Source organism: Rhipicephalus sanguineus, chromosome 2 (assembly GCF_013339695.2).
Source record: "Rhipicephalus sanguineus isolate Rsan-2018 chromosome 2, BIME_Rsan_1.4, whole genome shotgun sequence".
In the NCBI taxonomy this organism is placed as follows: Eukaryota; Metazoa; Arthropoda; class Arachnida; order Ixodida; family Ixodidae; genus Rhipicephalus; species Rhipicephalus sanguineus.
Window position 1 is genome coordinate 42281166 of NC_051177.1, and position 12713 is coordinate 42293878.

At 45.1% G+C, this 12713-nt stretch overlaps 1 protein-coding gene across 1 annotated transcript; it reads left to right on the forward strand.

The window, feature by feature from the left end:
* Positions 1 to 1716: 1716 nt before the first annotated feature.
* LOC119382828 (ubiquitin-conjugating enzyme E2 A) lies at positions 1717 to 12510 on the forward strand. The gene is made up of 5 exons (XM_037650693.1): positions 1717 to 1910; positions 2941 to 3021; positions 3385 to 3500; positions 7181 to 7269; positions 9617 to 12510. The coding sequence occupies exons 1-5, from the start codon at positions 1867 to 1869 to the stop codon at positions 9782 to 9784; spliced, it is 498 nt and encodes a 165-aa protein (XP_037506621.1). The 5' UTR covers positions 1717 to 1866; the 3' UTR covers positions 9785 to 12510.
* Positions 12511 to 12713: the final 203 nt, after the last annotated feature.

Consider the following 12713-nt stretch of genomic DNA (forward strand, 5'->3'; position numbering starts at 1 on the left):
ATTTATGTGCATGATTTGGTGCAACCAAAGTGTTGCCGACAACACTTTACACGTGGTAGGCAGAGATGCCATTTCCTCAGCCTCTCCTCCTCTTTCAACTGCTGTGGAAGGCCAACTGATGTGGCGGACAAGGGTGTGCTCCCTTCAAGTCCGGAGTTCCAAATCTGCCTCGTAGACGTCGATATATAAGAACATCTGAACTTTTGGATGCTAAAAGCTTCGGCGTCCGATTTTTCGGACTTCCTGCCCAAATTTCAGGTCCAAAACAGCATTAATTGAGCCCCGAACTCTGCCACATCTTTCATCTCCATGTTGGAAGCAGCGTTTTCTTGAGTTAATACGTTTGCGACCGTAGCGGAGCTCTAAAGGTAGCTTTGCCGCAATACGGGGGTGTGATGAGGTGAAGCATATTGAAAATCTAGGGACCATTACCAACTGGACTTTCTATCTTGGCTAAGTTCGACCGTAACGGAGCTTGAAAGGCAGCTTTGCCGCAATACGAGAGTGTAATGAGGTGAAGCATATTAAAAATCTGAAGGGGTCACTTTTAACCGGACGTTGACTGCATTTGTCTTTGGGAAGTTCGAATAGTTCGAATAGTAAAATTTCAGTGCGAATCGAATCGAATAGCAAACACTATTCGAAAAATATTCGAAATTTCGAATATTCGCACACCCCTAATTTATATCGCTAGCAAAAGTTTGTGGACCATGGCACCAGCGAAAGATGAACATTTTTTGTAGTGCAGATCCACAGCATACAACTTCAATACATTGTGTTGATTGAGCATGCGCATGGACCACTCGATTTCAACCAACACAGTCGAGCTGCAAAGAAAAAGATTTCTTGTGGCACCACTTTGTCGCCAAACTTTTGCTTGCAACTTCCAGCATAATGTGCAGCCCAACCGCCCAACCTTGTGCATTGAGTTCATGACAAGGATTGTTCACCTGGTCAAGTCAGTTACCTTGCGAACCGTGCAACAGCCTTATTAATTGAAATATTCAAGTTTGAGCCACATTTCAGTGTACAACATTTACAAGTTCGAAATGATTTTACAACATCAACATACATCTTAAAATTATTTAACTTGAATCATCTCACCCTGTTTTCAAGAGACGAATCATTCCACGGAGTATCATTAACATTTATGGTTAATATGCGCTTTTTTTGGGTTATGATTGATAACGCTGCAACTGTTATTTTTTTACTGTAACGATTATTCGTGACAGCTTTGAAAAAGCACCTACTTTAGGCAACATTTAATGTGTTTGTAACTGTCGATAAGGGAAGAGGAGATGTGTATATCAAACAAATTTGCGCGAAGTGGCAAGTGCGCTGGCAATTGGGCTGAAAACTGTTAAGCAGTCAGAACCTGCTCTTCTACTGTAGCATTTAGAACTGGTTGGGGCAATCACAGGGCTTTTTTTTTTCTTTAGTAGATTAACGATATTTCAAGTGTATGTAGCAGGCTGGCAAAACATTGGCACGGGCGACGGAGACTACTGGGAAATATGCAAGGTAATTAGTTTGCACGTCAGCGTCTTTTGCGCCAGTGGCTTGCGTCACGTCGTCCTGCGTGCTGCCATTATTTATTCACCAAAGGCTAGCGCACGGCAACGCGTGCCTTCACGAGCGCAAAAATAGCAAGTCGCCACGGATTTCGAAAGTACTGAATCCTCGCTGTCCTTCCTCCAGGTGGCGGTAGCTCGCTAACTGGTGACGTCACCGCACCGTCATTTCTTTGGGTTCCCGGATGAAGACGTCACGCAACTGCTTGGTAGAATAACAAGATTTTTCCCTTGGAAACAACTAGATGCTAAAAGATTTTTCCTTTCACGAACTGAGGTAATTAGGTATTTCAATATGTCAACACCAGCTAGGCGAAGACTCATGAGGGATTTTAAAAGGTAAGTGCCTGAATCCGCCTTCGCGAAGTTGTCGGTAGCACTGGCTGTAGTAGTAAACTTGGCCGAGATGCTTGGTTGCGTTTTTGTCGATTGACTGCTTGCGCTTTTAACGGAGTGTTCGAGTTTTGTCCGTATACGTGCTACATAACCGTGCAGGATTTTTTTTTTCCAAGCTCGTAATTGAGTGTTGTTTTGAGTGACGGTAACCGTGCGCGTAATATATCCTTTCAGTTGCTGTGCAAGTAATACTCATCTGGGCGTAATTTCCTTAAGCTTCCAAACTTTCCCTTCATGGTATAATCTTATTTCGTACGAGCGAGTTGTAACGCCCACGTGCTGAATTATGCGACGACCTTCGTAGGGTAGCGTGATTCTCGTTAAGGAGCGTCAGCTGTTGCATCAGTCAGTCTTCGCTTTCGATGTGCTCCTAGGCCTAGTAGGTTTTCGGTGCCTGACTGACCTTGAGTGACGAATGGTTTCACTCTTACCAAGAGCGTTAAGGCTTTTTTGCGACTCATCTAGCAGTCTCCGCACGCTGAGCATCCGCTGGGCAAGCGGGCGAGCAGCTGTCGCAGCGTTGTCAGGCGTCGCGAAACTGCGTAATCACGATGCATTTCGAGCCATCAGCGGCGAGCGCTGAGCGTCGAACGCTCGCGCTTGGTTAGTGCGATTAGTTGTCCTCCAAATACACGCTTACCGTCGACCATTATTCCGAGCTGTATTCCGAAAGCATTTGTCTGCGCTCATTTGCTGCGCCCGTTTAACTACTCGCGAACGCACACCGTAGACGGTGCCTTGGTCGCTGTGATGCGACGTCAGCGCTGCACGAAACGAGCGCTTGCTGTTTAGGAAGTTTTCGATATGTGGCCCCGAATCCCTTGCGTTCTTAAGTAATCTGCTTAACTCCTTTTGTTCCATTCGGGGCCTCCTAAATCTTTGTGTAGCCGGGTTGCCTAAACTGGGCCTGAATTGAGAACCCTTGCAATAGGCATTTGTGGCAGTAGCTAAAGCAAATGTGCTTGCTTTACAGGTTACAAGAAGATCCCCCAGCAGGTGTCAGTGGAGCCCCTACCGACAACAATATCATGATCTGGAATGCAGTTATATTTGGGTGAGCATTCGTATGCACGTAGTTCCTCAGTTCAACAGGCCCTGTATGAACTGTTTAGTAAAAGACCGCATTATTTTGAAACTCTCGGCTAGCCAAAACATGTGAACAAAAACTATGGTTCTTCCTTGTACCTCCTGTTTATCGTATTGAAACAATCAAATGCCGCAGCTTTCCTTTGGCATGCCGCACTGTGTGAATTTCTTTTAAAAGTTCTCAGTTTAATTGTCTATTATGCTATTGAAACTGTATATCTTCACAGACGTAAAGCTTCACATTTCTGGTATTTTTTCATCGCTGCATTCTCTGTTGCTGTATGTAGTGATGCCCGTGCATCGTTTCTTTAATCTGGATGTTTGGTCGCAGGCCACATGACACGCCTTTTGAAGATGGCACCTTCAAGCTGACCCTAGAGTTCACAGAAGAGTATCCCAACAAACCACCCACAGTTCGGTTTGTTTCCAAGATGTTTCATCCAAACGGTGAGCCTACTGCATAGTATGTTCACAACTGTATCAGTTTGCTGTAGCAATATCGCCAACAGGCATGCAAATGTGCTAGTGGTGGAAACCATTAAAGGGCCAGTAAACAGGCCCAGACTTCTTTTTTACACCTCCCAAACAAGCTCGCTCACTTGCACAGAAGGCTGTGGCAACCACATTTGGCGAATGTCACAGTGCTATGCCCTGCGCAAACGCTCTATTTTAAAAAACAGTTCTTGCGTTGCTCTGGCGCCTAGCCAGTGACATGATGTTTGTAATGTTTCCCATGGAGAACTTGATGTAGCGCTGTGCTTGTCTATTGGTCCTGCACTAGTGATGCAGAACTATCGATGGTACTATCGATACTATCGATAGCTGAGTCACTATCGAACTATCGATAGTGAAAAATACTATCGATAGCGCTATCGATAGTAAAAAATTCGATGGTACTATTGATAGTATAAAATCAACAGCGCGGACTCACTGCAGAATAAACTTGGTTCCTCGCGCACGTGGTTCATAGTGGAGCCATAGGAGCAGGCTGAAGGGCAAGAAAGTTGACATGATTGTGTTCTTCACCCGAGTGCTTTGCTGACACATGATCATAAAGTCGAACTGGTTAGCTGTAGCGGAAAGGAAGTCTTTACATGTGGTGAGACTGCGCGGCTTCAAATTGATATTGCATCTTATGACTTCGAAATTAAAAAAAATATCAAGAAGGTAATTGTAAGGTGTAAATGGTTGCTTTTCAATACGAGTTTATCGATGGATATATTCCGCCATTTTTACGGCGGAAATAATTAACTTTTTTGCCGAAAATTGCTCACAAATTAAGCGAAGCTGGTAGTAGCCTATCGCAAATATTTTGGCAATATGGCCGGCCAGCAACCGCATCATTATTCACACCACTATCGATAGTATTGTCACGTGGTTGTGACGGTGAAGAATGCTGGAGCAAGACTGGGAAATATAGAGCTCTTTATTTGGCCAAACTTGTGCCCAGAAAATCAACACTCAAAATACAAGCGATACGTGCTGCGCACTGATAGCGGCGGGAGCAGTCGTCAGCCGTTGAGTAATCTGATCATCGGTGGAACGCGTCGTCCTTTACACATCAGCCATCAAACCTTCCAACGTTATCGCTGGTGCTCGCGTAAGCTCTCAAATAAACTTGACTATAAGCATCCGGCGCGTAATCTTAACAGAATGATCTCAAACGATTGTGAAGTTCTCAAATATTACGGCACGGTCTGCGTCAAACATTGCTAACACTCTTTGTGGGTTACTGAACCCGAATACGTCAAAACAAAGCAACAAACACGGCAGTAATATCGCTAGTAATATTAACAATGGAACTACTGATTGCACTATCGATAGTTTGTTTACACTATCGATAGTTTCAAAAAGACTATCGATACTATCGATAGTCAATTTACCGATAGTTCTGCATCACTATCCTGCACACTACGAAGCTGCGCCTTGGCCATGCGGTGGCACAGATTTGGCTGCGTACCATTGTGTCATCGTCGTCATTAAATGTCTAGTCATTGATAAAGCACGTAGGCAATTCAGAAATCTTCACTTATGTGCCAGAAACCTTGGTTAAACAAGGCAAAATTTCAGTGGCGTACTGAAGATTCAAGTAATGACAGTTCATCAAGCAATGAATGTCAACAGGGGAGTTTCTGAAAATGTTCATTCCAGAGATCATTCTTTTTCAACAAATTCTCATCAAATTGGCTCGGCACCAGTTAGTGTTATGATTGCTTGCTTTCCCAAAGCTGTAGGCACGAAGTGGAAGTAACTGTACATCTTGTATCAAAATTGTCATAACTCACAGTGATCTGCATATATCCCGGGATGCCTGTCCAAGTGGACGTCTTCAATAGATTATTGCTCTTGGTGGTAATTTAGGATTATTGAGAATGTTTAAACAGCCCTTGTAGTGTAGCGTGGTGCTTTATGTAAAACTGTCCGGGACTAGAGTGCGTTCAAGTGCTGTGCACTGGAAGCTTGCTTGTTTGAATGCCCTTTGTGGTGAGGCTATGCAGTATAAACTTGGTCCTGTATCGCGCTGTTTATATATAGTCTTTTATGCACACTTACTTCACCAGTAGTGCCATTGCACCTACGAGCTTAAATTGTGCAAACAGACATTTCATAATGTGGCTATATGAAAAGAAAAAAGAGTAAAGAAAGTATCATATATGCAGTCAGAACAGAAGTCTTTGCAGTTATAAATGCAGTGCTTTGACGCAGCATTACAAAACACAAATAGAGAGTGGGTTTATTGCACTTTATTTATAGGCTATGTATCGGCTGCTGTTGGCCTGTTGCTATAAAGTCATGGGGCCCTCCGCTGTAGTCACTTTCTATAGAAAAGTGTTGTTAGAGCACAGACTTCACTGGCATCAATATTCACTCGTTCAGCAAGGGGCAACGTTCCTACTAGAAAGTCATTTTTCATTATGTGGGAGAAGCCGGTAATGATATAGCATGGTCTAGGACTAGAGTCCTAGACCGTGTTAATAGTACTGTGTGTTAATAATTATGATTCAGATTTCCTTCAATGCAGCCAAGCACAATAAAGCTGTATTGTGGGCACTGCTGTTAATGGTGCATTCAGACGACTGATCGAATCCGGATTTACGGGAGCAGACGGCCTGTCATGTGACCTTGCATCATCAATTACCCTTGTCCGCGCCTCGCGGATGGATGGCCCCAACATGTTTTTCACATCAGGATTCTGGCAGTGGAATGCCGCAGCGTTAGTGGACAAACAGGCTGGCAACCAGTACACTTTTCTTCTGCTCGAACAGTACAGCTGTCCTCGCAGTTGATTTCAGCTCTACTGGCGCTTAGTTCAGTTTATTTCTGGGGCCGTATTCTAAGACGATCACCTTCGAGATATCTGTCACTTTTAATGCGCGCTGATTAGCAGGTTGGAGTCTAGTGGGTAAGTTGTCTCTTTAAACATTGCATACGCAAGATTTTGCGGCAGGCAAAGTGGCTTTGTCGCCGAATGCGGTTGTGTCAAAACACGACCCGTGTTTGAACACTGATTTTAGGGTCAAGATGCGAACCAAGAGAACGAGACATAATGGGCAGCAGTGCATTGTGTGCTGTTGGTACCTGTTTTCTGCAAAAGAAAAAAAAACTGCCGATATCGGCGCATCACTGTACCCTCGTTTCGTATGTGGGGCTTCACGCGCAACAGCAGCGAGGTCAGTCTTCAGCAGCTCTCTGTAAAGCAGATATTTCTTCCCATCTAGCCATTGAGCCAACAACACTGTTTTCGCCAAAACAAATTACCGTCTTCAACAATGCTCGACGCTCGACAAAGCTTTGCGTTCTGCCGGCAGTGGGCGCAGGTGAGCGCAGAGGCTGCGGTCGAGAGTAATCTGGCTCACTAATGCTAGGACACCACCTATCATGTGGATGCACCTGCTGGCATATGATCCGCGGATTAGCCGTCCACGTCCACGACAAATCCGGATTCAGTCAGTCATCTGAATGCACCATAAACTGGGATAAAAGTGAATCTGCACACATTTATCATGTTGTAGCTGGAGCTGTACGGCATGCTACAATTTTTTAATGCATATATATTTATTAAGTGGTTGTGTGCACTAAAAATGAAAGTAGATTGCTTTTGTTTAACTAAATTTTTTTCCCCACAGTATACGCAGATGGTAGCATCTGTCTAGACATTCTTCAAAACCGGTGGAGCCCCACGTATGACGTGTCTGCCATCCTCACGTCTATTCAGGTGAGCCATTTTATACCATTGTCTCACAGAACGTTCTTAGCCATTCAGATTGCCATATCCCGTCTGCTTATACACTGTATTGCATATTTTAAGAACACGGGAATACATTGACTAAGATCTAGTCGGCACCCATGACACATAGCCACAGCAGCAATTTGGATGCACAAGTACCCATAACTTTTCCAAATTCGTAGTTGTAGGTTTACATTATGATTTTCCTTCGAGTCTTTAATGGGGCCCCAACCAGGGTCAGGCATTGCAAACAAATGCAGCATGTCGATTATTTGGTTGTCTGCAATGTATGCAACTTTTGTGCATCGTTAAAATAGTTGAAATTCCAAATAGAAGGCTGCATTCCCGTCATCTGGAGAGTGCCACACAATATGCACTGCTTGAAGTGCAAAACAAAAGCCTCTTTGGTACATACCTGCCAGGAACATGACATATATTATGTACTCACAGTTCCAGCGTTGTGTGCATTTGCTTCTTCCTCATGTCCCGTGATTTTGCTGGCTCTTCTTCAAGTAACATGAACCAACTGGCCCAGATTTTGACACCTCTGACTGAATTTGACATGACTTCAATTAATTATTTTAACAATGTTGCCACTGCAAGTACACCACACAGTAAAAAAAAAAATGGAAGAGAAGAAAAAGTAAGCGGGGCTTATCACGTGCATCACATGAAGGTAGTAATGGTAATGGTACACAAAAACCTCTTTGGTACATACCTGCCAGGAACATGACGTATATTACGTACTGTACGGTAGCATGCAGTAACTGCCAAGTACAAACTGCATCCCCTGAAGTGCGCCACCGCACTTTTCAACAAGTAGACCTGTCTTTATCATAGACAACTCCATGATGAATACAAATCCACTTGTTGAAACGTTGACTCCAGCGACATTCCCAGTTAAAACAATTTTTCATAACTGCAAGCATCCATCTTCCCTTGAAGCCTCTGTCTTGTGATATCCACTCTTATATAGGGGACCTTTGAAGTACAGTCGCCAACCGATAAATCGGACACCGATAATTCAGACATGCTCGGTAATTCGGACAGTCGCGCGGCACCGCCGATGATCTCATAGAAGTAATGTGAAAGACAACCGATATTTTGGACAGCTGCGAGATCTACATTTGATAATCCGGACCCTGTCCGAGACTGTTGTGCACGCCGAATCGCCAGCCATTATCTCCTCCAGCACCTGTACCATACGAAGTATGGCCTCAGAGATCAAAACAAAAGCTAATTGGTGATCTATGAGGCTTTATTTCAATCGCTACTTTATGCCTCAGATATTTGTGATTGGAAATGCCAATCTTGGAGGCACTGGTCAACTGTGGGAAATCATATAGGCATCGCGAACATCCTACATTCCGGTTCCTGTATTGCCGCCATTCTGTCGGATGCGTCTGCGGCGAAGCATTTTGCACGCGCGTTCATTTTTATCTTGAGACTTGCTTCGTTTTACGCTCTGCTGTCTCAAAAGATCTGAGTTAAATGGCGCCAACGGTGCCTTCACAGCCAGCGCCGAAGGCCGCGCCAACGACAACGAAACGCGGCAGATACAGTCAACTGCTGATTTTTCGGACGCCCGATTTTCTGGACATGCTCGAAAATTCGGACACTTTCGTGGCACCGTCACCAGCTCCATAGACGTCAATAATCAAGAATGTTGGAAATTTCGGACGCTAAAACTCTTCGGCGTCCGATTTTTCGGACTTTCTGCCCAAATTGCAGGTCCAAAAGACAATAATTGAAGCCCCCACCTCTGCCGCGTCTATCATCTCGTAGGTTCGAACCAGCGCTTTCGCGATGCCGAAGTGTTATGGGGTGAAGCGGACCGGAAATTCAAAGGGCCGTTATCACAGCGCCGTGTGGCGATGTCTTTACGGATAAGCAGTGGAAATGCACGGAGGCGTGATGGCGGCAGGTGGCAAACGCGCCAGTATGGCTCAATCGCTGACAAGCTTTACGATAAGCATCTTCAGTCAACTGCTCGATAGTGCATGTGGCCTGGTGCAGTTGCATGCGTAGTGCACGCATGCAACTGCACCAGGCCAGAATAGGCAAGAACCCAATAGGCAAGAACCCAAACGCGCCGCGCCGCCATTCATGCTGCCTCTTTGTGCGACCGCTAAATGCGCCGCACAGACGCGTTGCCTTCACGAACAAAACAAGAGTGTTTAGAGGCAACTGCTCGTCCTTGTCTGCTCTTCATTTTTTGTCCTTGCCACAAGATGTGCAGCAAGTGCAGTCTCTTTCCTTAACTGGTAGTAACAGACTAGAAGTAAGGCCAAGGCACTCGTTCCTAAGAAACCATTATGTTTGCCTCTCATCGCAGTCTCTTCTGGACGAACCAAATCCCAACAGCCCGGCGAACAGCCTGGCGGCACAGCTCTACCAAGAAAACAGACGGGAGTACGAGAAACGGGTGGCCGCCATCGTTGAGCAGAGCTGGCTCAACTTCAACGACGACGAGGGCAAGGAATCCAAAAAGGACGCATCCTAGCTTATCCTGCTGATCCACCCACCACCACCCACAACGCTTGGCCCTTCCCCACCCCCTTTCCCTCCCGAGAGAAATGCCCCTTCCCCTCCCCCACACGAGACCAGACACCGAAAGAGCGAGGCCAGTGTGCACGAAGCCGCATCTGTGTGGCCGCTCATTAAAAAAAAAAAAAGCAGCAAGTGGAAAAGTCAACGGCTGATTAAAACAGACTGGAGGAGGAGACTGTTGCTTCTCAAAAACTGCACACGATTTTTCTGTGTGCTGGCGACATAAGCAGGGTTGCTTTTCAATTTTGTGTGCAGACTCATTGCAACTTTGTGAGAGTAGCTCGTTTTCCACGCAATGCATGTGCTGCACAGTGCAGGATGCTCCTACAGGGCTGGCTTCATTGGAAAAATCCTGTGCTTCTTGCAGTCTTGCTGCTTTTGAACTGAGAAGGCCAGCGGCTCTGGTAGGGGCATGTTCTGACAAGTTCGTTTAAAAATTCTGCAATGTTGCATGGTCAGTAGCTATACTTGTTGGCTAAAATGAGTGTGTGAACGTCCTCACCGCATTACCCATGTGGGCCTTATATATATATATAAATCTATATATAAACACATTTTCTTCACCATTTGTGCTTGTGGACTGAAAACAACATAGTGCAACTGGTTGGGCAAGCTGTTTTTTTTAACTCCCCTCTTACATGCTTTAAGTGCTAAAATGAGTGGAAGGTTCCTCCTATTTTAACTTGTTTAGACTTGCATTGTAAGATGGTTGAGCACCGCCTGTGTTTTGCGTTTCGAGACATTTTATTGACTAAGCAAGCATTTGTTTCGTGGTTTACAAGGAATCCCTTGTGATGGTCGCTTGTAGTATACTTGTTTGGTAACAGAAAAATGAAAACAGTTCCAACACTTGACCCCCCCATACATTTTTTTTAAGTTGCACGAGAGATTCTGGCTAGATAAAATTTCCAGGCATCTTTACAGCAAAGTGCCTGTGAATCAAGGCAGTGTCAACAGCGTTCCCGATGTACAGTCGGTACATTGAGAGTTAAATTGCCAGATCAGTTGAGCAGATTAGGTTTGCTTGGGCAGTGCGCAACTGTTTGCAGCTGCACCTTCATGTGCACCTCTCGAGCTCTTGCACTTCGGAAACAGGCCCGTTATTAATGTGCCAGCGAGTGGCGTGTCTTAATACACTGCTTAGTTGAAGCGTGGCACTGCAATTTCTTCACGGCACACCGCATTTGTGCATGCAGTCGCATTAAAAAGGGGTTGTGCACAGTTTCGGAAACAACGCAGCCTAGTTCTGGGAGTCTGGGTCTTTTCTGCATGCGTGCTGCAATATGTTTCTAGTCTGTTTCCAAGGTGTGTCTAGACTGTAGAGACAAAAAAAAAATGTTGAGCTACTGCTACCGAAAGTGTCTAAACAGGACCTGACGGTGATGCCATGTTCTCTATGGCAATGCAAGTAGACATGTCCTCCTCTCTGGCTCGCCTTCCCTCTTGCTCGCCTCACTCAACCATTCAGCAGAAGGTCTTGAAACCGGCTGTGCACATTTGGTAATATGGGCTTGCATTCTCATTGAGTAGCCGAGATCAGCAAAGCACGTTGCACACGAGTAGCTGCATTCATTTTTTCTTCAAACAGCTGCTATGTAGTTTACCTCCATGTAATCATGTGAAAACTTGGCGGGGAGGAAACATCACTGCTGCTTTTAAAAGTATGGCATCAAGGCAGAGCCAGCAAGTAAAGCTTAGATTCCTAAACTCGTAGTCGAAACCGCGTAAAAAAAAAAGCCACACATGTGCTCGGCTGCCCAGGATACTTCAAACCTGTGCCGAGTTTTCTTCTCTCTCGATGGTGCCATAGCAACTCTAGTAAATTTGCAACCCTTCCACGCCGTATGCTGTCTGTACAGGGCTTGATACGTTGGTAGCAACATGCGAGAGCATGGCTAAGAATATCATCCATGTTGCCGATAGCAGCTATAAAAAAACCGGGTGCTGTTCAGGTTATGTCTGCATTGTGAATAGTGAGAATCGTGGTTTTTATACACACCTATGTGAGCCACGGAATACAACATGCTACAATGCTTCACACAGTCGCACTAGGACTACAGTTGCGGTTTCCACGACTTGTATTCCTGTGTCTTAAAAACCACCACCCGGTTTTTGTGGCTTGTTACCAGCAACTGCAGATGTGTGTTCTCGGCTGTGTGCTTGCGAATTGATGATCATGCAAGCTCTGTACTATCGTGGACAAATAAATTGTGGAGAATTGAAGTAGGACACTTAGAATGACCACTCTAACAAGATCTTGCTGTGCCGCAATTGTGGAGACAATGTTCAGCGAAACATTATCCGTTGGCCCTAACTAGTGCTTCACATTTCAGTTGTCCATGGTAGCACAGTCAGTGGTGACTTCTATGTTTTTTTTCTCACTTCCTGTTGCTACGTAGTAGCATTTACATCCTTGGCTTTAAGATCACGCTGTGATAACTGTTTGCAAGAGCTTGCAGCTGTGGCATGGGCTGTTTCCCACTTTTTTTTCTTTTGTCTTGTGCAGCGAGCAGTGTGTAACATAGATGCCACAGCATTAGCCGGCTCTTATTTCTCCCCTATGTGTGGAGCAGATCACATCCTTCCAAGCCTAGTGTGTGTGCATCCCCTCTCGTGCACACGTGAAAGTGACATGATCGGACCTACTAAAGTGATGAAATAAAATCTTGCAAACGGAAATTGTCTCGTAAGTGCAGTCCTCAAGCCCACAAGAGGTGCGGGCTTGTCGTGCAATGGGCACAGCAGCTGCAATGCATTCTTTCAGCTCAACACACTCTTACACGGATTTTTTTACAATTTTTGTGTCTGCATGGAGGTTGTCTAGCACATGAAACTTATAAAGCACGCACAGAAGCGATAAATACCGGTGCAAACGCAATTCT

What these genes read in the sequence shown, in the direction of transcription:
- LOC119382828 (XM_037650693.1), top strand. Translation starts at nt 1,867, where the DNA reads ATGTCAACACCAGCTAGGCGAAGACTCATGAGGGATTTTAAAAG. An exon ending in CTCATGAGGGATTTTAAAAG is followed by an intron (nt 1,911 to 2,940) that starts GTAAGTGCCTGA and finishes CTTGCTTTACAG; the next exon opens with GTTACAAGAAGATCCCCCAG. An exon ending in CAAGATGTTTCATCCAAACG is followed by an intron (nt 3,501 to 7,180) that starts GTGAGCCTACTG and finishes TTTTCCCCACAG; the next exon opens with TATACGCAGATGGTAGCATC.